Here is a 27,343-nt window from a genome sequence, read left to right as displayed (position 1 = left end):
AAACCTCAGTTGTGTTCATGGACCTTACTGCAGCATACGATACAGTATGGAGACAAGGACTCATCTACAAACTGCTTTGAGTAATAACTTGCAAGAAAATCGCCAAGCTCATCAAAAACATGCTTGTAGACAGGAGGTTTTGTGTAATTTTGGGAAACAAGACAAGTAAGGTAAGGATCCTTAATAACGGTCTTTCTCAAGGATCGATACTAGCACCTCTGCTGTTTAACTTATATATATCAAACTTACCAAAAACAGCCTCTAAAGCATTTGGTTATGCGGATGACTGGGCATTTGCAACACAGGGCAAATCTATGAAGAACACTGAAGATAAGCTGACAGCTGATCTTGCAACCTTAGATCAGTACTTTCGTAAGTGGAGACTTAGGCCAAGTTTGAGTAAAACTGAAGTCTCATGTTTCCATCTCAACAACAAACTGGCCCAGCGTGAACTTAATGTCAAATTCCAGAACACTAGACTTCCTCACAACAAACACCCAAAATACATCAGAGTAACCCTTGACAGAACACTGTCCTTCAAGGAACATCTGAAGATGACAAAAGCTAAACTCCAGTCACGGAACAATATCATCCACAAACTGTGTGGCACCACCTAGGGTTCTTCTGCTTCGACCTTACGAACTTCAGCCCTTGCCCTTGTCTTCTCAACTGCAGAATATTGCTCTCCAGTCTGGCTGTTACACAAAACTGGTTGACACACAGCTAAATCATACTTTGTGCATTATATCGGGAACTATAAAATCTACCCTCACTTCTTGGCTACCATTTCTGAGCCATATTCCTCCACCTCACCTACGGAGAAAGAATGCCTTGTTGCATGAGTCAGTGACTTACTGTTGCATAAAGGCTTCAAAACTCGTACTGAATTTCATACTGCAAACCTTTTCTAGCCTGCAGTGCTGCCGTCAGACCAAATAACACGTTATCATGTCAAAATTTGCCTGAAAGATATTACGCACATTGGTATCAATCCTGGAGCACCTCTGAGCGTGGATATCAAACAGAATAATATTGAATGTTTTATTTACCTTTCAACTTTGCGTGTAAGGTCAGCTATTTGTATCTGGAAGAGCTCTTTCTCGACCTCAGTGACAACGTCGGTTACTTCAACCTCCTTGGCCTTTGCTCCTCCTTTCTTCCCCTTCTTCCCCTTTGCCATTCTGGACACCGTTCAGATAAAACCTGAAAATATAAAAGACATCAGAACACATGTATGGAGAGAGAAACAACTGATGTGTTGTATTTTGACATGTGTGTCCATAGTACATCTGTATTCCTCTTCATTTTTTATGTACTCAGCCCGCCTGGTGGCCAGGATCGTTAAGGCATCCAGTCTACATTATGGTCTGACACCATGGTTAGCCAGTTCAACTCCTGTTTGTCAAAAGAATATTCACGATCAGAATGTTGGCAGGTTAGGAGAGGTGGTGGTATACAATTTCTAATCGCTAAACCGTGTGCCAAAAGCCTGGATTCAATTCCAAACCTTTCTGCAGTGTTCGTATGGAGCGAGGACATGTAACGCTTTTGATGGTGACGTTAAGCCTTGAGCAGTTGCCTGTGTGCTATTCGACAGGAATAGGCTATGAGCCAGCACCAGGTTTCACCCTCTTCTTTCCTGATGAAGATGATGATGGATGTTGTTTAAAGGGGCCTAACATACAGGTCATCAGCCCCTAATGGTATGACATGAAACAAAATGTAATGATAATTAAAATTTTCAAGTTCATCCACTGACTAGAATTTAAAAAGTGATAATGAAGAATGAATACAAATTTAAAATAATCAGTGGATCTAATTTGCAATGCCTTATTTCCTTATCATTTATATCATTATATCATTTATATATCATTCAAATTAAAAGTTAAACTAACAAATTAAAATTCACAAAGACCAAATAAAACAGAGTCAATAGAATGAACTGTAATTAACAATAAAATAAAAATGGATAAGAAATACACTTTTATACACAATAAAACAAGCCACTATCCCTCATAAAATGGATGATGAGGTCTCGTGACTACTCGTCATCTCGTAGGATGAGGAAGATGATGCTCGGAAGTTCGGCCAGGTGAGCGCCCCAAGTACACACCGGGGAGGAGTTCTTCCTTCCTACAATCATTTCATCTCGTTAACTCCTCTGATGAGGTTGATGACAGGAAGGGCATCCAGTCATAAAAACTCGCCATGAATATTCATCGCCGGCCCCGTGGTGTAGGGGTAGCGTGCCTGCCTCTTACCTGGAGGCCCCGGGTTCGATTCCCGGCCAGGTCAGGGATTTTTACCTGGACCTGAGGGCTGGTTCGAGGTCCACTCAGCCTACGTGATTAGAATTGAGGAGCTATCTGACGGTGAGATAGCGGCCCCGGTCTAGAAAGCCAAGAATAACAGCCGAGAGGATTCGTCGTGTTGACCACACGACACCTCGTAATCTGCAGGCCTTCGGGCTGAGCAGCGGTCGCTTGGTAGGCCAAGGTACTTCAAGGGCTGTAGTGCCATGGGGTTTGGTTTTTATGAATATTCATCTTGCTCCATTCCCAACCCCACTGAGAGTTGCACATACAGGAATTTTTAATGTACTTGAAAGTGATGGTTCATGTTGCCTGGAATGGACCACAGTAGTGAAATAAGTAGTGGTGGAATGACCAAAAGAAATGGAGAGGAACCACATTAGCCCTAAACTGGAATGAACTGAAGAAGAGGAAAAGATGATAATGATGATTGAGACGACAGATGGGTAAGACCTTGCAACCTCAATATAAAAACCAAATACAATGAACACAAAGGCTGTTAAGTGTTTTTCTGTATGGCATTGGAAAGTGGACATTAATGGACATAGTTAGCAAGAAGTTGGAGGCTTTTGAGATGTGGCTATATATTCCAAGTAAATAATCGGTCATGGATGCATGCATTCATTCATCATCAGAAGAAAGTAAATGTTGCAATTGTTACAAATTAAAGTAAATGAAAATAACACAATAATATATTGCCTTTTTACAACTGAGTGGAGTGGTCATGCTACGGGTACGGAGCCGAGTTCTGCATTGGGTTCGAACTCCACCGTCGGCTGTCCTGAAAATGGTATTCTGTGTTTCCCAGGTTCACTTTCAGTTGTATTCCTTACCCACTTCTTTTCACCATCATTCACTTCATCTTCTCAGCTCCTCATGAATGGCACCTGGTCTTAAAAACATGCCAACTATAATTTCATCTTACCTCATCTCCGACACCGTGTCAGGAAAAGGTCTAAGGCGTGGACAGACATAATAGAATACTGCAACCCCCAGCCAGTTTAAAATTAAAATACATGTCGCCAAATGTTCACAGGACAGCAGTTTTTATGTACTGACAACCGTATGACACCTCAGATCTAGACAGACGACTACAAACTCTACTAATTCTACCAGCTTAGAAAATGTTGTCTCACAAAATACAGTCAACTATTGCTTATTCATGGTAATGGGTGGGAGCGTCCCCATGGATAAACAAAATATAGTTAATATAAAATTAGTCATGAACATGATAAAAATTATGGTTATTCACAGCTTACGTAACTGAAAATGCCCTGCATGTATAGAATAGTTCACTATGAAAGGTTGCAAACTGTTTCATCACAACCATGAAACATTAAAACTACTAATAGTCTCATTTGATTACTTTCAACGATTTTTACACTTTGGTGAAATGGTATGTTAACACTACGCTGCTCGGTATCTCCACGTGTCTCGCAGTCGGGTCACTGTTTAATGTCGCCCACATCACTGCAGATGTCTTCATTGTTTGCCTGTTTTTCATGCCACATGAACTCGAAGACGGAGATTAGAACACAAGCAGGTGGAGTCTAAGCTCAGTTCACAAGTATACAAAACATTGCATGGAAAATGAAAGAATTCTGCATCCAGATAATCAAGAGTTGACTGTTTATTGTACATTACAGTATGGTATAGTGCGCCACCCCTCTTTCCATCTCTCAAAAACATAGAAACTCATTTTTTGCTCTGTAATCAATTCCTGTACGTCTGCAACTTTTGTGTTATGTAATTGTAAATAATCTGAAATCTATTCTTGTACTTCAGCAACTCTTATGTAAATGAAAATATTCCATAATCCATTCTTGTACTTTTGCAACTTTCATGTTACGTAAATGTAAATACAGTCAGAAATAATTCTCTGTAATCCTCATATTGATGATGTACATATTTTATATATTGTATGTGTTTATATGTTCAACCATTTCCTAATTATCTTATATACACAAACTATATTTTGATGTGTAAGTGCCCGCCAGTATGTAATGTCCTGTACAATTCCTATGTATGAGCCTGCAGGCTCGTTGGAATTAATTGAAATAAATGAATGAATGAATGAAAGTTTTCAATTTAGCTCAAGTTCTAAACATATGACAGTTATATGCAAATATCACAACACCACACGTCATCAAGAACTCGGACCAGGAACGTGCATGCCGTGGCACTAAACTACAAGTGAATGACTTAATGTAAAAATGGACTAGAGTACCAAGAATGGCCATTTTTGAGTTAACTGTGGAATTACATAGAGTGAGGATAGAGCTACATTTCTGTGAATGGCCCTGATTTCACTGTTACAACATAGACAAACATACAGCATGTTTGTTTGGAATAGGAAGGGACCTGAGTCCTGTCCTAGAGTACTGTACCTTTTAACAGTAGACAGTTGGCTTAAAACTGTAAACATGTTTGTTTTTTTCTACCAGGAGGGTACTTGTACTTCCCTTGTGATAGAAAGTTCTGCATAAAGTTAGAAAACATAATCAAAATTTTACAGTTATGGACATCTGTAACTAATGCCTACCTAACAAATCTGCTAATACTGTCACTATGTTTCAGAAGAAAACACAGTTGATAACTCTAGTTATAAGCTGGTGACCATTTCCCTATAAAAATAGTATAAATTCACTAAACACTCTCTCTCTCTCTCTCTCTCTCTCTCTCTCTCTCTTGTGTTCAGAAAAATCTCTAATTTAATGCTACCAACCATTTCTCCATAAACATTTGGAAGAGTCCCATTACAAAACAAAATACCATTTTTTACAATTGGCTTTATGTCACAGTTACACAGATCGGTCTTATAGCGACGATGGGATAGGAAAGGGCTAGGAGTGGGAAGAGAGGAGCTGTAGGCTTAATAAAGGTACAGCCCCCAGCATTTGCTTGGTGTGAAAATGGGAAAATACGGAAAACCATCTTCAGTGCTGCCAACAGTAGGATCGAACCCACCACCTCCTAAATGAAAAAAAAGGATGATGTGTTGTTATGTACCTGAAGACTGCAGTGAACAGTGGCCAACAACTGCAGATTACACAGATGTAATCACTGAAGAACCTGGACAAGTTTGGTATGAACTTCTAATTTTGATCAATGACTGCCCCACTTTCATGAAAAGAGGTGTCATATATTTTGCTTTCTTTTTCAAAGGTTTATACTGCTTTATTATTCGAAATATTAATGATTTTAAAAATGAAGTAAATATTCATAGAGGATGTATCTAAACAGGAGGGGATGATTCTTGTTACAGGACTTACCTTGGATCGGAGAAGCAGTGGTGTTACCCAGAGTATTGTATAAAACCCTTTTCATGTGCCCCACAGATAAAGTAAGGAGACTGGGCAGGCCAATGTCTGATTCACCATCGTGAGATTATTGCCGGTGATTATTGTTTTATAATGCTAATCAGAAAAGAAAGAGGGGAACAGTTGGAAGAATGAAAGTATCGGCAAGGGAACAGGAAGGGACGTCAGATAGGAGCCTAAGCCAGACTTGTCATTGCCAAGTTGAGAGCCCCTGGTTCCCCTTTTAGACACGTTTTACGACAGGCAGGGAATACCATCGGGGTATCTGGGAGAGCTTGGTGTAATTCAAATCCCAGCTCCCGAAATAAAAAGGAACTTGAAATATTTAGACAGCACATACGGGCTTTTGAAAATTCAGCCCATTAAATCAAAACTTATGAAATCAAGAATTGGGGAAAATAAAACAACTGAATTTAACCTATAAAACTATTTTGTCTTTAAATGTTTCTTTCTGAATATAGTTAACAAAAAAACTTCAATTTTGGTAAGATTTGTTTTTAAAAAGTTTTCACCTTCATTCAATAACTGTATTTTCACTCCAGACTAAGTTATGCCCAGTCTTCGAAGAATGAAGACATTTGTAAAACAAAGGGATGGGCCACAAAGGGGGTGAAAATGAAAGACTCCCTAGGCTTCGCAAATCTAACAATGTCAGGGTTGGAAGAGGACAAGAGTAGACCAAGGGAGGTCAGATAAGAAAGATAAAAGTGAGGAGACTGACACAAGTAAGTGGAAGAAATGCCAGGACTCAGCTAAGTGCCCTGTGATCACCAACCCACACTCCAAAGTACAGAGCCCCAGATCCCCCTTTTTGTAGTCTCTAACGACAGCCAGAGGCTACTGTGGGTGTATTCTACAACCCCGTCCATAGGGTTTTGTTTGTAGTTGCTCCTATACCTTTCGTCTTTGGAAGCCCCCCAAACAAATCCTAATTCCCCAGAAAAAATCCTGGGTACGAACTTGGCGTGTTCTACCCCCTTGCCCCCACAGAACAGAAGAAATCCAATGAGGGAAAAATGCTAGAATTTTCCCATGCTAACTCCAGAAAATTGTCATTAAATAATAATAATAATAATAGTTTCACGTTCCACTAACTACTTTTAAGGTTTTTGGAGACGCCGATGTGCCAGTAAATCTACCGACGCGAGGCTGGCGTATTTGAGCACCTCTAAACACTACCGGACGAGGACAAGTTGGAACCAGAGGCCAATGTTTCTACTGTGTGAATCACTCAGCTCGACATTAAATGTTGCTAATTTTAGTCCCAACTGTTGACCCAACCAACCTTCATAACAACAGTTACGGTACGTCTCAACCTGATACGGAACAATGAAGGAATCAATCAATTTCTCTCTGGGATATCAAAGGACAGGAGGAAAGAAGTACTGTACCGTACCTGATTCATAAGATTTTAATCTTGCATATCAGGTGCCGACATAGAAAGATAAACATTACCGGTAATGAAATGTCATTACATATTAAAGAGAAACATACGACGCCCACTGCCGAAAAAAAAAAACCTTTCCTTTTTTAAGATGTTTAACCACTGTTAACACAATTTATCTAAATACAAAAATAAACTATCACAGCTCTATATTTAGAACATATTTAGCTCTTGATCCTACACTTAATATTATTCATGACTTCTTACAGCCATTAAGTCGCATCGCTTAGGCCTACTTCGTCCCCTACCACTATACGGACACAAACTCCGATGATTTTTAGAGGTAAGTACCAGCAAAACATAACTGAAAATATGTATTTGTGTGAGAAGAGGACTCACTCTGTTCTTCGTTAGGCTAAATAATTCAGCTGGTAAAAATGCTCCTTGAACAACTTGACATTCTGGAGACTCTTTCTGCTGTTGTCATGGTAACAGGATCAACAGCCTTCAGTCCTCCATGCCCTTGCTCAAACTTTTGCTTTAAAGTTTTTAAAAATCACGTTACATTTGGAACATTCCAACATAAATGCAATAAAATCATGCTTCTGCTCATATTCGGGCTTAATCTCTGGAATGAAAGATCCGATTTGAATGGTTGTGGTACCTGCCAGTAGGTACGGTAGCTAAAGTGATGCACGAGACGATCGGCTTCAGTCAAAAAACGCGGGCCATAAAAAAGTGATGATTGTGAGATTGTGAGGTTTGTGATAGGTGCGTCCACACTAAGATGTTTTCGTTAACTTAGTTAATAAACAATGTCCATGAACATCTTTGGATGTTATAAATAAAATAGCGTGTTCATTAGCTTTCCGAGCATGTTGATGAACAAAATACCTTTCACTTTTGTGAATGAAACTTTCTCCTTAGTTTTCGTGTTTTCGTTAACATTTCGGTTCGCACAAGCGCAAGAGTGCAATTAGAGCACAAATTCGTACCTCGGAATACGATACTTTCTAGTTTCTTCTAAGAATTGACTATCAAATCGCAAGCGAAGTTCTAATATACCGGTACAGTATTTTTAATTCTCTATGATATTCTTCTAGCTGTGTTCTGTTCTAATGCAGTCTAATTTCCAGCTTGAATGACACAATAACTGAAATTGCTTGTTTTCATAATCTAGACCATGGGTTTCCAAAAGGCGGCCCGTGGGCCGCATGTGGCCCGCGAAGCCATTTTTGCGGCCCGCGAGAGCACTCTAAAAATTATGTGAAAAAAGTCACAAAATTATTTAATAGCTCGTTCAAAAACGCATTAATTTTTATACACCTTATACACCCAAGTCAAAACAAATTATTCTTTAATACTAGTTACTCTTGTCAAGTATTCCCTTGTTCTCAATAGATTATTTTTTTAATTTTAAAACATTTAAAATCCAAATTTCAGGTAATAATGTTGTTATTTCTGTATCCCACTGACTAATTTTGACGGTTTTCGGAGACGCCGAGGTGTCGAAATTTTGTCCCGCAGGAGTTCTTTTACGTCCCAGCAAATCTACTGACACGAGGCTGACCTATTTGAGCACCTTCAAATGCCACCGGACTGAGGCAGAATTGAACCTGCGAATCTGGGGTCAGAAGGCTAGCGCCTCAACCGTCTCAGCCACTCAGCCCGGCTCCAAATTTCACTCTTTTATGCGATTTTAAAATAATGTTTTAAGCGATTAAAATTATCAAACCCTCCTTTCAAGTGAACTATGCATATTATTTCATAATGGTGCTTCTGTACTATTTCCAGAATTTTACAAAAAATGGCCTATTCAAGTGCGGCCCGCGAACATGATTAAGGTTTCCAAAATGGCCCTCGAGCCGTTAGAAATTGAAAACCCCTGCTCTGGACAAATATACGTGAAGTGTCAGAGTCACCAGTTGCTAGGAATCTTAAGAGTTATAGGCCTACCTATAAAATAATAGCCTATCATTTTTGTGGAGCCGGCTTTCCGATAATCTGTATCATTTCTTGCAATTTCAGGTCCAATCAGTAGTGGCGATTGGGGATTTAAAGTGCGTTGGTAAAAAATATACACACAAAAACCAGTACCCGGGTTTGTGGGATATAGTGGACGGGGGTGGGGCTGGGGGATTATTACATCAAAACTGAATAAACAAAATGGTAAGTTTTTTTATGCTCTCTGAGCGAATTTCGACAGAGAGATAAAGGTTGAGAGTTTACCAATTTAAGTGCTGTAATAACATTTTTTTTTTTTTTTTTTTTTTTTTTTTAGATATTGATTCAATACTACACAATAAAACTTTCACGAAAGGAACAACATTGCGCATTTATTACAATTAAATAGAAGTACGGCATGATTATACAATTAAAATCATTTAGTATTTGACTACACACTGAGAAACTAACAGACACTGAAGAGAATGGCAGACTCAAGATTCTTAACAAACACTACGCAGACTGACGAATGCGCGCGGCAAGCGGGTGAATCGTACGTCAGTGCCCATGACCTAGGCAATATATATATACACCAGCATCTCCTGGAGAAGGTGCTGATATATATATACACACACACACACACACACACACACACACACACACACACACACACATCACCCCCCCCCCCCCCTGCTACCCTTCCTCAAAGCATGTGCAAAGTCTCCACTACTTGCTGCGGCGCTTCGTACAAATTGGTTAGCCGGGACGAACGTCGTTTTGTGCGTATTTCCGCTTTTTTAAAATAATTCCTATAATTCCTAGTTTTATCCGGCAAAAATGCGAATAAAAATATAATATGTTCTCCTAAAAGCGGGGGGGATTGCCCCCTCTCGCTCCCCTCCCTAATCGCCGCTATTGGGCCCAATTACTGTCAACAATAACTGAAAATCCTGTAGGGGCATTTTCAAGACAATTTTGAAAGCCTGCTACGATGAATTAAAAGTTCTGACATAAGCCTTTCCAATATTTTTCTTTGCCACACTTTGCGTCTGCGCTTTCTCTAATTGCAATCGCTAAAATAATGGAAGTTGAAGCTTTACGCTTCCTGACCCTATCCACTGTAACCTAACAAACAGCTGTTTTGGTTTGGACACAATGTTGAAGAAGTTTGTTAACAAAACGTTTATTAACATGTTTAGAAATGTGTTCATTAACCCTAGAAAGGTAGCGCTTACCTCCAGGACGAACGTGTGATAAACTTAAGCCTCCCCCAATTCTCCCTTTTATTTTATCCCCACTTACGTCTGGCAGTGCCTAGCGCAATGTTTAGGCGCCTTCCTGCTAGCAGAGAGAGTGGACAGAAAGTTGAGGTAAGTGTTGTTCAGGATCAGTTTCTAAATTCGTAGTCGTCGCCGATACGAAGCGCTACATATAAACACTTACAACTTCTTTCGTCTCCAAGACGAACTGCTACTAATGATCACAGTATTGTTGTTGTTAGTCGTTTAGTCGCTTTCGACTCTCCGTGACCCCATAGACCAAAGTGCGCCATTTCTTCCTGTCGTATACTATTTTCCGAAGTCTTTCTAAATTGAGAGCCGTGGCTTCCTTGATGTCATCAATCCACCTCATCCGTTGTCGCCCTCTTCTCCTGTTACCATCAGTCTTCCCCAGCATTAAGGTCTTTTCCAGTGAATAATGTTTTCTCATAATATGACCGAAGTACTTTAGTTTTTGCCTGAGTATTTGACCTTACAGTGAACAGCCTGGGTTAATTTCCTGTAATGTGGAGTTATTAGATCTCTTCGCAGTCCACGGAACTCTAAGGAGTTTTCTCCATCACCATAGTTTAAATGCGTCTATTCTTCGGCGCTCAGCCTTTCTTACTGTCCAGGTTTCGCTTCCGTACATTGCTACTGGGAAGACCATAGCCTTCACTATGTGAATCTTCGTTCTTAAAGTTACGTCTCTACTCTTGAAAATGTTATCAAGGTTGGCCATTGATTTCCTCCCAAGGAGCAAGCGTCTCTTAATTTCATGGCTGCAATCGCCGTCAGCAGTAGAATATTTCACTTAGTAGTTGTGTCCCAGGGCCCTCGAAGTCCCCACTGTACTTCACCCCTACAGGCAGTCCCCTACTTTGGCTGTCCAAACTCCATGGACCAGGGGATGGAATTAATTTTTTCACACACATATTTTAATTTACAGTAGCCTGCACTGGTCGAATGCCCTCTAGCATTTCATTTATTTTCCCTGTTGCTGTTTATTCTCTTCTTGAATATACGTACAGATTTTGGAAAAGGATCAAACACTACCCCTGGTAAACTGTTCCATTCCTTCACGCCCTTCCCAGTGAATGAAAATTTACCCCAATCGCTTCTGCTAAAATTCCTTCTAATTTTATACTTTTGGTCAGTTCTGCCGATATAATTATTTTCCAACTGAAGCCTCTCACGGATTTCTCCCCATGATTTTTCTCCTGTATAGGCTCTATATAATCCTATAAGTCTAATTTTCTCCCTTCTCTTACTTAAAGTTTCCCACCCAAGTTCCTCTAACATTTCTGATACATTACTGTTTCTTCTATTTCTTTCATTACGTATTCTTGGTGAGGATCCCAAACACTGTTTGCATAATCCAATAATGGACGAACCATACTTAAGTAACTTTTTAAAAAATTCTTTGTTGCATCCTGTAAGTAGCCTCATTATGACATGTAACGATATGTATGCTTTCCCAACAATGTCATCAACATGAACCTCCCAGTGCAAATTTCACACCTAAGTATTTGCACTTGCCATCTTTTGGGATAACTACCTCATCCAAAGTATATTCAAATTCAGTTTTAAAGCTCCTGTTTGTAAATGTTGTAACAATTGATTTGTCTCCATTAACCTTCACATCAGTGGCGGTTTCTGGTATGGTGCAATGGGACAATGAACCTCCAGTTTATATCAAATTGTATTCAAGTACTTGATATTCATAACTCCCTTGTCAATCTCGAAGCTCTTGCTTAGCCCATCTATCCGTAATATACTCGTACAGGCTTTCAATTCATGTGAACTACGCACGTTCCGTGGCTGGATACTTGTCTGGAATGAAAAGACTAGGATATCGCAGAAACATATATCCGTGGTATACGCATGCGTAATATGCCACTCTCTCTAGTCGTGTTGTCGGGGGGGGGGGGGGGGAGTGTTGGGGCAAGGTCTGTCTAGACTGAACTTGTGTTGGAATAAGTATTAGTGATGGGCAGAATCGAATACTTTACAGAATCGAATACTGTGCATCCGAGACCTTTCAAGAATCGAAACTTGCATTCGAAACCAAGTTCTCGAATGCTACATAACTCGAGTACTCACCACAAGGGTCACGATCAGTGAGAATCTAGACGGCAGTGGTAGAACCATAGTCTTTTGAGCAAAGAGGACAGCGCGGTCCGATGCGCTTTTGTTTGAATTACAGCTGTAAAGTGTAAACCAACAAGGCATGTGAAGTTAATTTTTATTACAGTTTGGTGAATTTTCTGTTTTTGTATAGTCAAGTATGGAAAAAGGCGAAAAGAGGATGCGTGGTACTCTAAATGCAATAACAATTGTACGTGCCTCAAACCACAGGGCCAACCTCTCGATGAAATAAAATTTTAATTAACACAGTTGATATAGTATATACACATATGAATGAAAATATACACTAGATTTGGCCATTTTGACAGCAACCAATGGCATGACATCAAATTTATACAAAATAGCTGAAGCTCCCCTTAAACTTACCAAGCAAAATAGTTGGTTATGATTGCATTTCTAAATGCAATAACAATTGTACGTGCCTCAAACTACACGGCCAACCTCTCGATGAAATAAAATTTTAATTAACACAGTTGATATATAATATATATACACTAGATTTGGACATTTTGACAGCAACCAATGGCACGACATCAAATTTATACAAAATAGCTGAAGCTCCCCTTAAACTTACCAAGCAAAATGGTTGGTTATGATTGCATTTCTAAATGCAATAACAATTGTACGTGCCTCAAACCACACGGCCAACCTCTCGATGAAATAAAATTTTAATTAACACAGTTGATATAGTATATACACATATGAATGAAAATATACACTAGATTTGGACATTTTGACAGCAACCAATGGCATGACAGCAAATTTATACAAAATAGCTGCAATTTAAAAATCCTTATTTGTTCATCAAATAAGGCTAGATTAACAACAATTAGCCTTTATTAAAACACTTCCTGGGCACTGAATTTTCCTGATGTCCAGAGTTCACGTACATTTCAGTAAGAATTTGTCCTGGGTATGCTTATTCACTTACAAATCTTTTATCTTCAGACTCTTTCTTCTATTAATAATCTGACAATTTGTATCAGATTACACACACGCACATGTCATACAATGTAACATTATTTGTTCTGCATACATAGCGCCAGGGACTTGGCACAGGACACAAAATAAAATATTGAAGCAAAAAATGGTACTGACACAACAGCGTACTCATGTTTTACGTGAAACAGTTGTTGAGAAAGATAATTTTGTCTACAAGTTTGGGGGCGAGTCTGTTTCTCCGAGAATTTGTCAGCTGACCAGTTTTTGAAAACACTCTTTCTGATGGAACAGATGTTCCAGGAATGCAGAGATATTTCAGCTGCATCTCATATAACTCAGGAAAAGTATTCTTATGCAGTTTCCAAAATTCCAGTGGGCTTTTAGATCTTTCAAGGTATAGCATTTCCATATATTGGCGAATGGTTAAGTTAACGGAGGTAGTTGGAGTCACAGTAGTTTTAGCATTTGCTAATTTGGCGTCGAACTGAAGCCACAGGGAGTCACTGTCATTTACTTCAGCAAGCGTCGGATTAGGGTCAGACGAGGACATATTTTCTTCCGTGATGGATTTTTGGAAAACAGAAGTAAGTTCCTCTGCAATCCACCTCTGTGCATTAGAAGCATTTTGCTCTAGACCAAATGCCATTTTCTTCAATCTTGGATCTAAAAATGTGGCCTTTGCAGCAATTTTGTTTGTTCCATAAACCCCTAAACGTCTCCCAATAACATCTAGCAATACAGCCTTCAAATTATTCCCAGTTTCAGTCGCAGCTTGTTTCATCCTGATGCTATACTGCAGTCCTCTAATTAATGGGATTATCAGTGACATTGTCGGGTATTTTTCTCCTGATAACTCAGTTGTCAATAATTCTACAGGCTTCAGAAGTGGAATGCAATCTGCTAAGATGTTCCATTCATCAGCCTCCAAATTGGATGGTGCCTTGGGAAGGTGCAATAGTGCCACAGACAATGGATCTTTGATTTTTAACAACCGTTCGATCATGATGAGGCTAGAATTCCATCTCGTACTAATATCTTGCTTGACCTTCAGGATAGGCAATCCCATTTGTTCTTGAAATTCCTTCAGTTTCCTGCATGCCAAATCACTGTGTTTAAAGTGGCTCACTAAATGTCTGCACTTAGCGAGCAAATCGCGTTGCAATTCAATTTGATTGATCGCTTCATTCACGCTTAAATTTAAGACGTGGGCAATACATGGATGATGATATTTCTTCAGATGTTCATTCACTGCATTCTTCATGTTAGCTGCATTGTCCGAGACGATAGTGGTGATCTTATTTGTAACTTTCCAGTCTTCAAATACGGCAAGCAGAATTGTTGCAATGTTCTTTCCTGTATGCGCTTCTTGAAGCTCCCTGGTCGCTAAAACTGCTGAATTTAATTTGTCCTCAAAAATGAAGTGGCATGTGACAGTAATATAGGATATATTGCTTTCTGATGACCACATGTCTGTGGTAATAGCAACATGATTCACACAATTTAACATAGACACAACATTTAACTTAATTTTGTCATACACTTCTGGCAGTAATTTTGAGGATAATAATTTCCGACTCGGTAATGTATACAAAGGATTCAGTTTCTCAGTATACTCTACAAAACTATGATTTTCAACTAAAGAGAGAGGTTGGTAGTCCACTGTAATCATTTTAATGAGGCACAAGTCGATGTCTTTCCTTTTAGCATCAGAAAGCACGTTTTCACTAGATCCAGTTAACCTTAATTGGCGTTGACAACGACGTTTCGCAGGAGGGGAAGGAATAACTGTAGAATCTTGGTGCAGTTCGGTTCCGTGTGGTGCTGGAGCCTGTGGATTGGGATTCATTTGGGACGAAGAGCAGGTGCTAGGAAATGTCTGTTGGTTTGCCTCAGATGAACTCCTGTGACTGCTAGATGGTTGCGTGGTTAATTCTAATGTCCTACTAGTAGATGGCTGTGATAGTGTACCATCCATATGATCGAAATAATCAGATTCTGTAGGCCTACTACACGGTTGTAAAACCAAAGTTGGGTGAAGTCTTTTCAAGTGCAATTGTAAGTTTGGAGTATTTCCGAAATATTTAAAATCTTTTTTACATACCAAACATGTCACATATTTTTGCTCCTGTGATTTTTTGAAATAGTTCCAAACTTCAGATCTTTTCGAACCTGGCTTCATTATGCACTAAATATTTGAAAGGTAACACTAAATAAATTTTAATAACAAACTAAAGGTAATACGATACAAATCGTTACGATAAACAAACGAATTACACTCTTTGTCCAAACTTCAGAATGAGAAAGAGACTAATTCAATGCTTAAACCGCCAAGAGCAGTGGACAGGAAATAATACATGTAATTTTCCAATTTGACATCTCAATTCTGTATACACAAGGGTAGTTCTAAGTTACGTCCAGAGATGGAGCTACTATCCTTACTGTTCTCGGTTATGATAATCCGAGACCGAAACCACATTGGTCTCTCCCGTAAGTGAATACCTCGAGTGAAAGTATTCGAATACTTTTATCAGAATTCGAGTAATCTTGACATCGTGAATATAGAGGTAATTCCCAGTTACGTCCAGAGATGGCGCCACAGTCTACAGTAGTCGCTGTTCTCGGATGTTGTGACAATCCGAAACCGAGACCACATTCCACATTGGTCTATCAGTAAAATACTTCGCCTCGAGTGAAAGTATTCGAATACTTTCATCAGGATTCGAGATGTCTCGAGAACTTTTAAGAATCGAATTCTTCGACATTTTGGTCTCGAATACTCCCATCACTAATAAGTATGTCTCTGCCATCTGTTGCCATTACAGGAATTCAACTATGTAGCAGAAAATAGTGCACATAATTAGCGCTAGTGTTGAATAGCATCATTACTGCCAGTAGTCACATTAAACTGCCAAATTCCAATTGATGTCTTTTCCCAAATACATCAATATTTACTAAACATCTGTTCATTTGCCTTATTTGGAATAATTACTTTTTGGAGAGAAAATTAACTTAAAAATCACCGAGGCAAAGAGTAGCGGGAAAGTAATACCAAAGAAAACGCTAATTGCCTAGCCACAGGAGTTCTTAAAATTAAGTTACGAACATTGCGAACATACATCCCTAAAGTTTACTCTGTTTTTCAAGTATGATGCTAGTATTTACAACAGTTTGCAATAATTATCATAATTCGTAATATTATTGTACGCTGTGCAAGCGTGCGAGTGATTTTCTGCACTGTTGTGCCGTTCAGAAACTTAATTTTTAGGACATAAAGAAGTTACAATATTTTCTCCGTGTGTGTATTTTTGTGCACCGTAGTTGCGTCCATAATTTTTGTTCCCGGGAAAGGTAAGGAGCTACATAATGAGTTTGAACAGTGATATGATACTTAAGAAGACAAACTTTTCTCCTCTCTCTTTCTCTCTCCCTTAAGCGTAAACTTAAAGGCCGGTCTCCACTGATTAACATTTAACAACAACATGTTAAATGTTAAAAGTGTTAAATGTTAACTGGTGACACCATCAACATGTTAAATGTTCAATGTTGAATACGGTTTCATTTAACATTGTGTCCACACTTAATAAACATGTTAAACTTAACTTTCTTTGTTTATATGTAGGTAGTTCATCATATCAGTTTGCGGTAATAAATTTAGGTGGTGTCTAGTATTTTCAAACAAGGACAATGGACTCAGATGAAAAAGATTTGGCCTTTGTTATTGCCACTGTTGCTTCTTGTTATGATTTACAAATGCAGTTTTATTAGACACATTTCCTCCCCTCATCCTGCTCATTGCTTCGAAAGCAAAACGATATGAAGTATAAACTTCGTCCGTTCCCGCCCCCCGACTTCAGACTTTTTCTGATTTTTTGCAATACTCGACTGTACTGGGAGCGGAGGTACGCTAGGTATTTTTCGATGCACTCGCGGGAATAATTATATAGAGTTCGTGGAAACTGTCGGCTTTCTTCGCTTTATCTCTGTATTCCTTTGATGAGACATCCCACAAACAAGACCTTTCTATTATATCATTAATTAAGTCCAAAGGAATCTTGCTCCACTACATTTCTGACCATAAATTTTAGTATAGTGTAGACAGAACGACACGCGTACGCGTACCGGTACTGGTACTGTATTTGTAGCTTATAACAAAGAGAATGAGTGTTGCGGAGTGTTGAAACTATAATCCTACTTCACGAGAAGCACGTCGTTTGCGTCGTTTGGCTATCTGTTGTCATGGAAACGGCAAGGAAGTTGCCGAAGCTGTGCCAACATCTCACGAACAACGAATTGACTTGACATGTTTTCCACTTGGAGCGGAAAACACGCCAACATGTTAAAAGTGTTAACCTCAACATTCTGAGTTAACATGCAAAGTCAATTGGAAGACACGAACACAATATACATGTCAATTGTAACATGTTAAATTTAACATGTTGGTGTTAAATGTTAATCAGTGGAGACCGGCCTTAAGATTAAGGATGCCGGACGCCCAATGCCTGATCTTGATATAACGAGGCATCCTAAAAGTAAAAGTAATGAAATCGTGCGTAAATTCAGAATGGATTTATAGCGTATAGAAGAATCGAGTGGATCTGTGGGTGCGAAATAACTAACATGTTGATTTGTTTTCCTTTTTTATGCTTCATGAGCGATGAAAGAGAAGGGACTTGGACCAAAGTCGGAGTAGTAGATATAGGATATTTGTCCAAAAAAATAATAAAGAAACACAGAAGTTGTAAATCTCATATGCTTGCCTAGTTACAATTCGATCTCCTGGGAAGACACGATAACCGTCAGTAATTTGACTGTGCTTACAGGCAGTCTGTGGAAAGAGACAACGACCAAGTACAAAAAATTCGTTCTGTGCTGTTTAAAGTTATGTGGCGCGTTTGAGATGGCATTGCGCGGGCATGACGAAACAAGTGAATCATCGAATCCTGGCATATTTCGAGGCCTCGTCAATGTTAGTTCTGAAATTGACGTTGCATTAAAAGACCATCTGTCCAAAGCTACTGTTATCAAAGGCACCTCGAAAGACATTCAGAATGATTTGCTTTCGTGCCTGTGTGAAATCTGTCGTGAGAAAAAAAAAGAAATCACCACAGCGCACTTCATTTCGGTAATCGCAGATGAGACGACCGATATATCAACTACAACACAATTTGTTATAATTCTTCCCAACGGTAAGCCAGTTGAAAGATTCTGGGGTTTCCTCTACCCTCTAGTCATGATGCTAAGACAATAGCAGAGTGTTTAAAATTTTCTTTGAGCGAAGTTGTGGATAATAGAGAAAAGTTGAATTCACAAGGTTACGATGGAGCAAATGTAATGAGTGGTCACCATTCAGGGTGCAAGTTCTCATCAGGGAAGATTTTAGGCATACCCATTATGTGCACCGTTATGCCCATTCTCTGAACTTATTGTTTTTTTTGCTACTTGCTTTACGTCGCACCGACACAGATACTGTAGGTCTTATCGCGACGATGGGACAGGAAAGCGCTAGGAGTGGGAAGGAATCGGCCGTGGCCTTAATTAAGGTACAGACCCAGCATTTGCCTGGTGTGAAAATGGGAAACCGCGGAAAACCATTTTCAGGGCTGCCGACAGTGGGGTTCGAACCTACTATCTCCTGAATAGTGGATACTGGCCGCACTTAAGCGACTGCAGCTATCGAGCTCGGTTCTGAACTTATTCATGGCACAGGTGACAGGGGGAGAGGAGATATTGTGGGGGAGATTTTTCCTTCTGTTGAACCCCCAGTGACGAATGTCACGCGCCGCCACTGCTTCATATTATTTTCTTCAACCCATTGTTGGATACTCTCAAGGTCCCTTTGTAATTCTGAACAATCCTCAATGTTAATTATTTCCCTATAAACAATTATGTTATCTGCATACAATCTTATTTTTGATGTTATATTGTTCCCTAAATCATTTGTGTATATTAAGAAAAGTAACGGACCGAATATACTACCCTGTGCAATTCCCTTCCAAACTTTCTCTTCCTGTGATATATTATTTCCTACTTTGAGTTTCTGAACTCTTGAATTTAGAAATGTTCTTATCCAACGTACAACCCGTACGTCCAATCCTATTCCCTCAAATTTCTTTAATAATATTCCATGTTCCACTCTATCAAAGGCTTTGGAAAGTTCTATGGTAATGCAACCTAACTAGCCCCCCGAATCCAACTGATCTGATATGTCCTGCTGAAATCCCACCAGTTGTGCCTCACAAGAAAATTTATTTCTAAATCCATACTGGCTCCTCATGAACCAATTTTTATCATCACATATCCCTCTGATGTACTTTGCTATTAAACTCTCCAGTATTTTACAAACTATACTGGTCAGGCTGATTGGCCTGGAGTCTTCTGGTTTCCTTTTTATCACCCTTTCCTTTATAAATTGGTATTATTATAGATTCCTTCCATTCTTTTGGTATTGCACTATTAGTTATGACATAATCAAAGAGAAATTTTAAATAAGGAACTATGCACCACCCCATTGTCTTTAATATCTCCCCAGTAATTTGATCACTTTCTGCTGCTTTTCCTTGCTGAAGCAGTTGGATTTCTCTGAAAATATCTTCATTTGTGAATGAGAAGCTTCTTGTTTCCCTACGTGTCTCTCCCTCTCTATCTTCTGTTACGGTTTCCAACTCCTTACAATCTTCTACTGAATCTCTGAATTCCCTACTAAATAGATTTGCTTTCTCAGTATCTGTTAAATAGTGTTCACCCCCTTCTCCCACCATTGTAGGAATTTGGATTCCTTTTCCATTTTGATTCCTAATATATGTGTGCAGCTTTTTCCATTTCCCTTTGTAGCCATTACCCTCTTGAAGTATGCCATTCATATATTTTTCCTTTGCTTCCTTCTTCACTCTATTCAGTTCACTCATTAGCTGTTTTCTAGTTTCTCTATTCTCCCTACCCTGTTTGATTTTCCTGTTTACTATTCTACATTTTCCTTGTAATTTTCTTATGTCCCTTGTATAATAAACAGGGTCTGATGTCATTTTACCCTTCTTAACAGGTACAAATCTCTTATCTCCTTCCCAAATGATTCCTTTAAATTTAGCCCAAAGTGTATCCACATTACTCCCTTCACTTATCCAACAACTGAATTGTGATTTAAGGTAAGTCCCAAATTCATCACCTTTAGTTTTTCTGTACAGTTTCTTGTCTTGTGTGACCCTCTTATTAAGCATTTATGGTACGAGTCCTACATACATTATTACAGCCTTATGGTCACCTATTCCTTCAATTACTTCAGTTTTATCAACAATTTTCCATGGTTTAACCAAGAATACATCTAGCAAGTTATTGAGACGAATCGATTCTTGTACTACTTGTGTAAATCCTCCCTCCCAAATTACGTTATTTGCCAGTTTCTGTTCATGGGCTTCATTTGCAGCTCCATTCCATTCAACTTCAGGCAAGTTTAGATCTCCCCCAATTATTACCATATCATTATTTTTGTTTTTATGAGTATAATCCATTATTTTCTCAAATATTTCCATGTCTCCCTCCTTCCTTCCAGGCCTATATGTTCCTATAATTCCCACCTCCTTCATATTATAGCAAACTAATTTTATCCCTAATATTTCATCCCTTTCATCGGTAAACCATTTATGTGAATAATAAGTTTCCTTCACCAGAATAAACACCTCCTCTTTTAATCTTCTCGGTCTCTACGATAGACTGTATACCCTTCTGGAAATACTTCTCTATTACCCAACCCTGCTCTCAACCACGATTCCACTCCTATCACCACATCAGTCTCATAAGATTCCATCAATGTACCGAATTTTAAATGTTTATATACTACACCCTGACAGTTTACCAAGAGCAATCTCTGACCTACTTCCTCCCTAAAGCCCACGTACATGGCATTCGTAGATCTAGAAAAGGCATTCGATAATGTCGATCGGACCAAGCTATTTACGATTCTGAAGGTGATTGGAATCAGATACCGAGAACGAAGAATTGTCTACAGTCTGTATAAAAATCAGTCTGCAGGGATAAGAATCGAGGGCTTTGAAAAAGAAGCAGCAATCCAGAAAGGTGTGAGGCAAAGCTGCAGTTTGTCCCCCCTCCTTTTCAATGTTTACATAGAATAGGCAGCAAAGGAAATCAAAGAGGAATTTGGAAAGGGAATCACAATCCAAAGAAAGGAAATCAAAACATTAAGATTTGCCGATGATATTGTTATTTTATCTGAGACTGCAGAAGATATCGAGAAGCTGCTGAGTGGTATGGACGAAGTCTTGGGTAAGGAGTACAAGATGAAAATATATATAAATTCAAAACAAAAGTAATGGAGCGCAGTTGAACGAAGGCGGGTGATGCAGCAAATATTAGATTAGGAAATGAAGTCTTAAAGGAAGTACACGAATATTGTTACTTGGGTAGTAAAATAACTAACGATGGCAGAAGTAAGGAGGACATAAAATGCAGACTAACACAAGCAAGGAAGAGATTTCTTAAGAAAAGGAATTTGCTCACTTCAAACATTGATATAGGAATTAGAAAGATATTTTTGAAGACTTTCGTGTGGAGCGTGGCATTGTATGGAAGTGAAACATGGACGATAACTAGCTCAGAAAGAAAGAGAATAGAAGCTTTTGAAATGTGGTGTTACAGAAGAATGCTGAAGGTGAGATGGATAGATTGAATAACGAATGAAGACATACTGAATCGAATGGGTGAGAGGAGATCGATTTGGCTAAATTTGACAAGAAGAAAATATAGAATGATAGGACACATTTTAAGACATCCAGTACTTGTGCAGTTGGTTTTTGAAAGAAGTGTAAGTGGTAAGAACGGTAGGGGTAGACCAAGGTATGAATATGACAAGCAGATTAGAGCAGATGTAGGATGCAGTAGTTACGTAGTAAAGGTTAGCACAGGATAGGGTGGCATGGAGAGCTGCATCAAACCACTCTATGGACTGATGGCTCAAACAACAACAACAACAACAACATATGTTTCATTCATTACATCCCTGACCCGGCCTTTGACTGGAAAACAGGTTGTAGGTTTTTATTTTTCACAAACAGCCTTAACTATCAGTTCCGCTGTTTTGAATTTTCGACTACATCTGAGAGCTGCCAGCAGCGTGCGCGCGGGACTGCTGCGGGGGAAAAGCTCCATGGCGAGCAGCCTGGTTGTAGCCAGCAGTGAGGGGCTAGGGCGAGCATCCATGTGCCACTAGCGAAGCTGCAGCATAAACGTACCCTAAAACAAGATTTTGGACAAGGCAAATTTATAAGAGATGAGTTCCCTCTCAGCACTGATAGCGTGTGGTCGAGTAGATAATCAATGTGACGAGGTGCCGTGGACGTCCTTGACGTGTGATAGTACGAGTGTAAGAACTAGGCTATGACAGCGAACAGTGGGGGTGAGGAGGCTCCTGACCCCTCGAAGTTAATAGTCGAGCGTGAAGAAACAGTTCAAATGGAGCAAGATGCAGAAGATAGCTCAAGTGAAAATAGTGATAAAGTGAATAATGCTGAAAGGGAAGATAGGTGTGAGGATAAAGACCTTGGTGATCAGGTTCCGAAGGCTGAGCCACAAGAAGTTTACCCTAGTACACTTTATGGCCCATTTATTATTTTCGTGGAGCCTACCGCATCTCAAAATGTTGGTCATATGCATCCCATGACCTTGGGTAGAAACGTTTATGAGCATAAAATCCCGGGGATCAAATCTGTGGCACGAAAGGCCAGAAACAGAGTACAACTTGAATTTGTATATGCCGTACAAGCGAATTCATTCCTTAAGCATCCTTTATTAGCTGAACTTAAACTCAGGGCGTATATACCCAGCTCTAATGTATTGCGCGTGGATATCATAAGGGGAGTAGAAAAAACCCTAAGTGATGCTACTATATTACAACATTTAAAGTCTACGGCAACTATAACATCAGTTCAACTTCTGAATCGTAGGATTGTTAGCCAAGAGGGTAACCAGTATGTCCCAAGCGGATCTATTATCTTTAGGGCCACAGAAACTTCCTCAGTATGTTTCACTGTATCAGGTACATTTAGAAGTTGAACCATATGTTTTGCCCCTATCATTTGCAAAAAATGTCAAAGATATGGACATATGCATAAACATTGTAGGGCGACAGGTCCTAGGTGTGGGCGTTGCGCTCTACACCACATCACGACGAACTGTACAGAAAAATTTCTTCAATGCATTAATTGCCAGGGAACACATTTAACCGGGGCACCTGAATGCCCAGCACACCAGCAGCAAGTACGCATTAAAAACATCATGAGAACTGGTAACGTACCGTTCAAGGACGCTGTGAAGAAAGTCCAGCCTTTTGAATACAATACTGCTGCCAATTCCCAACATTTATCACCATTAACTAGGGAGATGCCGCCTCCTACCCCGGAGAATTCACGAAAGAGAAAATTTACGCAAGTAATTTTGCAATCACCTCGACCTGTGCCCTCCCCGGGATATGATCGGGATGGTTACTACAATTTGATTCGAGCTACACCTAGCATGGAGATGGATACTTCACGAGTATCAAATTTTCTAATATTCCCAGCCAGACGATCGAGGCTTCAATAGATGTGCCTGCCTCCACTAGTAGCGCCTCGATGACGCAACCGATATCTTCTCTTCAAAGGCAAAGAGACCATCTTCAAAGTGGAATCTACCAATCCACCAAACAAATGGTGCAATTATTGAGTGATAACCCAACAATAGCTCATAATATTTATCAGTTAAGGGACAAGGTTTACAATTTTATACAGTTCCTATGATCAGAATCTCACAATGGAACTCTAGGAGTATATATATATATAAAATAAGAGTTTTGTCTGTACATTGCTCAGAATTTGAAAAGAATGGTATTTCTGTATCGGTCATATCCACATTAACCAGGAAATTCACTTTTTACTTTTCCGTAATTTCTGTCTGTCTGTCTGTCTGTCTGTCTGTCTGTCTGTCTGTCTGTCTGTCTGTCTGTCTGTCTGTCTGTCTGTCTGTCTGTATGTATGTATGTATGTACACGCATCACTAGAAAACGGGCAAAGAGAATTTAATGAAAATCGGTATGCAAAGTCGGGGAATAAGTCCCTATAATCTAGGCCATAAATAATTTCATTCACGCTCATAGAAATGGTAGTTTACGGGAAGGCCTAAAATTTAATTTTCAAATATTTATGTTTTTAGTAGTCCTATCATAAACAAAATTGATACGCAAATTCGAGGAATACGTCGCTATAATCTGGCTTATTAATAATTTTATTTAGGCTGATTGAAATTGTAGTTTAGGGGAATGCCTAAAATTTAATTTTTAAATATTTACGTTATTAGTGGTCCTATTTCATTGAAAATTGGTGTGCAAAGTCGGAGAATGAGCCACTACAATTTAATCTATAACTAATTTTATTTACGCTGAGTGAAATGGTAGGTTAGGGGAAGGACTAACATTTAATTTTCAAATATTTATATTATTAGTGGTCCTACCTATGTTCAACCTTTTACTAATATCTTATATACACAAACTATATTTTGATGTGTAAGTGCCCGCCAGTATGTAATGTCCTGTATAATTCGTATGTATGAGCCTGCAGGCTCGTTGGAATTAATTGAAATGAATGAATGAATGAAAGTTATACAGAATTAAATTTCAGACCATTTATGTCTTATAGATTTTTACCGCACCGGCTATGAAAACACAGATATTCATGAATTTGTATTTTTGTTACTAAGTCCATATCAACGCCGAACCACGAGAAAATGGGTTAACAGAATTTAATGTAAATCGGTATATACAGTCGGGGAATAAGAAACTACAGTATAAGCTATAAACAATTTTATTCATCCTGGATGAAATTATAGTTTAGGGGAAGGTGCCTAAAATGTAATGTTTAAATACCAATATTATTGGTCCTATCGAAAAGTAATATACAAAAAGTTATAGAGAATAGAATTTCTGATCATTTATCTTTTATTCAGTTCTACCGTACCGACTATGAAAAGAGTGGTATTTCAGAGTCGGAAGAAAACGAAATCAACAATAACATTACATTGACCATTGATTATGAGATGTTCTTTGTCTCTTATCCTGCCTCTCAACTCCGCCAGATGGGATTACTGCTGCGTACCGAGTATAACAGCCTGACTGAATATTTTCGGGAAATATCCGGGGAGTTAGAAAACTTTCTTCTTTAGCATGCCATTCGTGTGGTTCATACATTTTCTGATACAGCTGGTACGTAACACACTGGTTCATCATTGTATTTCAGCTATTCGATCCCTACTCTGACGCACTGTTTTGAATGAGCAGCGTGCATACATAAGGCAGAGCCTCACTTAGTGGTAGTAGTAGTAGTAGTAGTAGTAGTAGTAGTAGTAGTAGTAGTAGTAGTATTTATTTTATTTATTTATCGTATGGTATATACATGAATAGTGCAATAAATTACAGGTTTATATCTACATTATTTACATAGGTAATCGCCTGTGGTGTCGCCAGGAAAAATTCACTTGTTTCTCCACTGAAGCGTCTCAGTGGGCATTCTTGTGTGATGTGCTTCACAGTTTGCCTCTCAGCACCACAGTCGCAGCAGGATAACGACTTTTTCTTCCATTTATACAGAAGATCTGCACACACACCATGGTGTAGTAGTAGTAGTAGTAGTAGTAGTAGTGGTAGTAGTAGTAGTAGTATGGCCTGGTCTAGAATAAGATTTTCCGACTCATCGGGTACTCCTAGGAAACAGATTAGTAATTGGGCATAGTTTTTGCCCTGGGAGTCTCCACTATTCGACCTCTCCCCGCCGAAAAAACCGAAGAGTGTTCACGGAACACGGCTGTCTGCGGTTTGGTCATTCCAGGTCTGGAACTTTGGACTGTTAGATAGGCAGCGTTGTCCTGTTCGTTAAAAGTGAGAAAATGTGTGGTGTTTCATTTTAACGATTATTTCATAATGTGAAAGTATTGCTTTTAATCGTGCCATTCCTATTGACGTCATTGTATGTTCATTTCGGTTGGGAAAACTACTAAGACAGTCTTTCTTAGGATGTAAAAAGGCATTATAATGAAAACATCCCAACCTGATTATGACTGATGGTATGAAATTGAGTCTACCATTACAATGCAAATTCCCTAACTCAGTCTTCATATGAGAAAAGATGTTTGGTGACCTCCCGTCGCGTTTCTAGGGTAACGTTAAGAGCTATACAATTTAATACAAACTTGCTCACAATGTGTACACTACCTCACCTAGAATTCTGTATACAATGTAGAATTCCGTAGCGAAGCACGGGTACATCAGGTAGTCATGAATAAATTTCATGAGCTCTTTAAACTGATTCAGGAAACCGTACCGCATTTTTTAGCAACACAAGAAATTTGGTTTGACCCTTCACAGCGCATAGCGTATCCTAATTATAATGTTGTTCGTAACGACGGACCAGGATATGGAGGAGTTACCTTTTTGGTTCACTCTTCCCTGACATATAGACTTCAGACAATACCCTCTACGTATGTTATAGGAATAAGCACATCCTGCTTGTAAATATTTATTGTCCGCCGGACATTTCCATCACTGAAAGGCAATGGGAACAATTGTTTCGGCAATTTGCCACAGAGCCATATCTTTTTATTTTTGGTGACTATAATATTCACCATACGGTGTGGGGAGGAAATACGGACACACCTCAAGGTAAATATTTCCTCAACGCAAGAATTATCTTGCAATATTGAACGACGGTTCCCCTACGCGTCTTACTGCGCCCTCCGCTCCTCCCAGCGCAGTGGATCTAACGCTATGTAAGCGAAGTATGTTGTCTATTACCACATGGCACGCCTTAGCTGACACTTACTCAAGTGATCATTTTCCCATCGTTATTCCATATGGCTTAGGCCGACCTAGTTCCTCACCTTCGCATTTACTTGCCGAAAACGCTGTCCATTCGTTACGAAGATTTAAACCGCAGGTATATACCGCATACCTTGAGGATATTTTACGACGAATACCTGACAACCTTTTTTTCTTATCAATCG

The 27,343-nt window shown here is 39.2% G+C and overlaps 1 protein-coding gene across 1 annotated transcript in view; it reads right to left on the bottom strand.

The window, feature by feature from the left end:
* Positions 1-27,343, bottom strand: part of LOC136884154 (cilia- and flagella-associated protein 157) — a 140,505-nt gene that overhangs the window by 105,474 nt on the left and 7,688 nt on the right. The window contains exon 2 of the mRNA XM_067156195.2: positions 1,050-1,203. Coding sequence (XP_067012296.2) covers positions 1,050-1,180 — 131 coding nt within the window. The 5' untranslated portion in view covers positions 1,181-1,203. The remainder of the gene's footprint in view (positions 1-1,049; positions 1,204-27,343) is intronic.

Source organism: Anabrus simplex, chromosome 12, assembly GCF_040414725.1.
Source record: "Anabrus simplex isolate iqAnaSimp1 chromosome 12, ASM4041472v1, whole genome shotgun sequence".
Classification (NCBI taxonomy): Eukaryota; Metazoa; Arthropoda; class Insecta; order Orthoptera; family Tettigoniidae; genus Anabrus; species Anabrus simplex.
The sequence above is the reverse complement of the archived record's forward strand: the minus strand, read 5'-3'. Positions and strand labels throughout refer to the sequence as shown.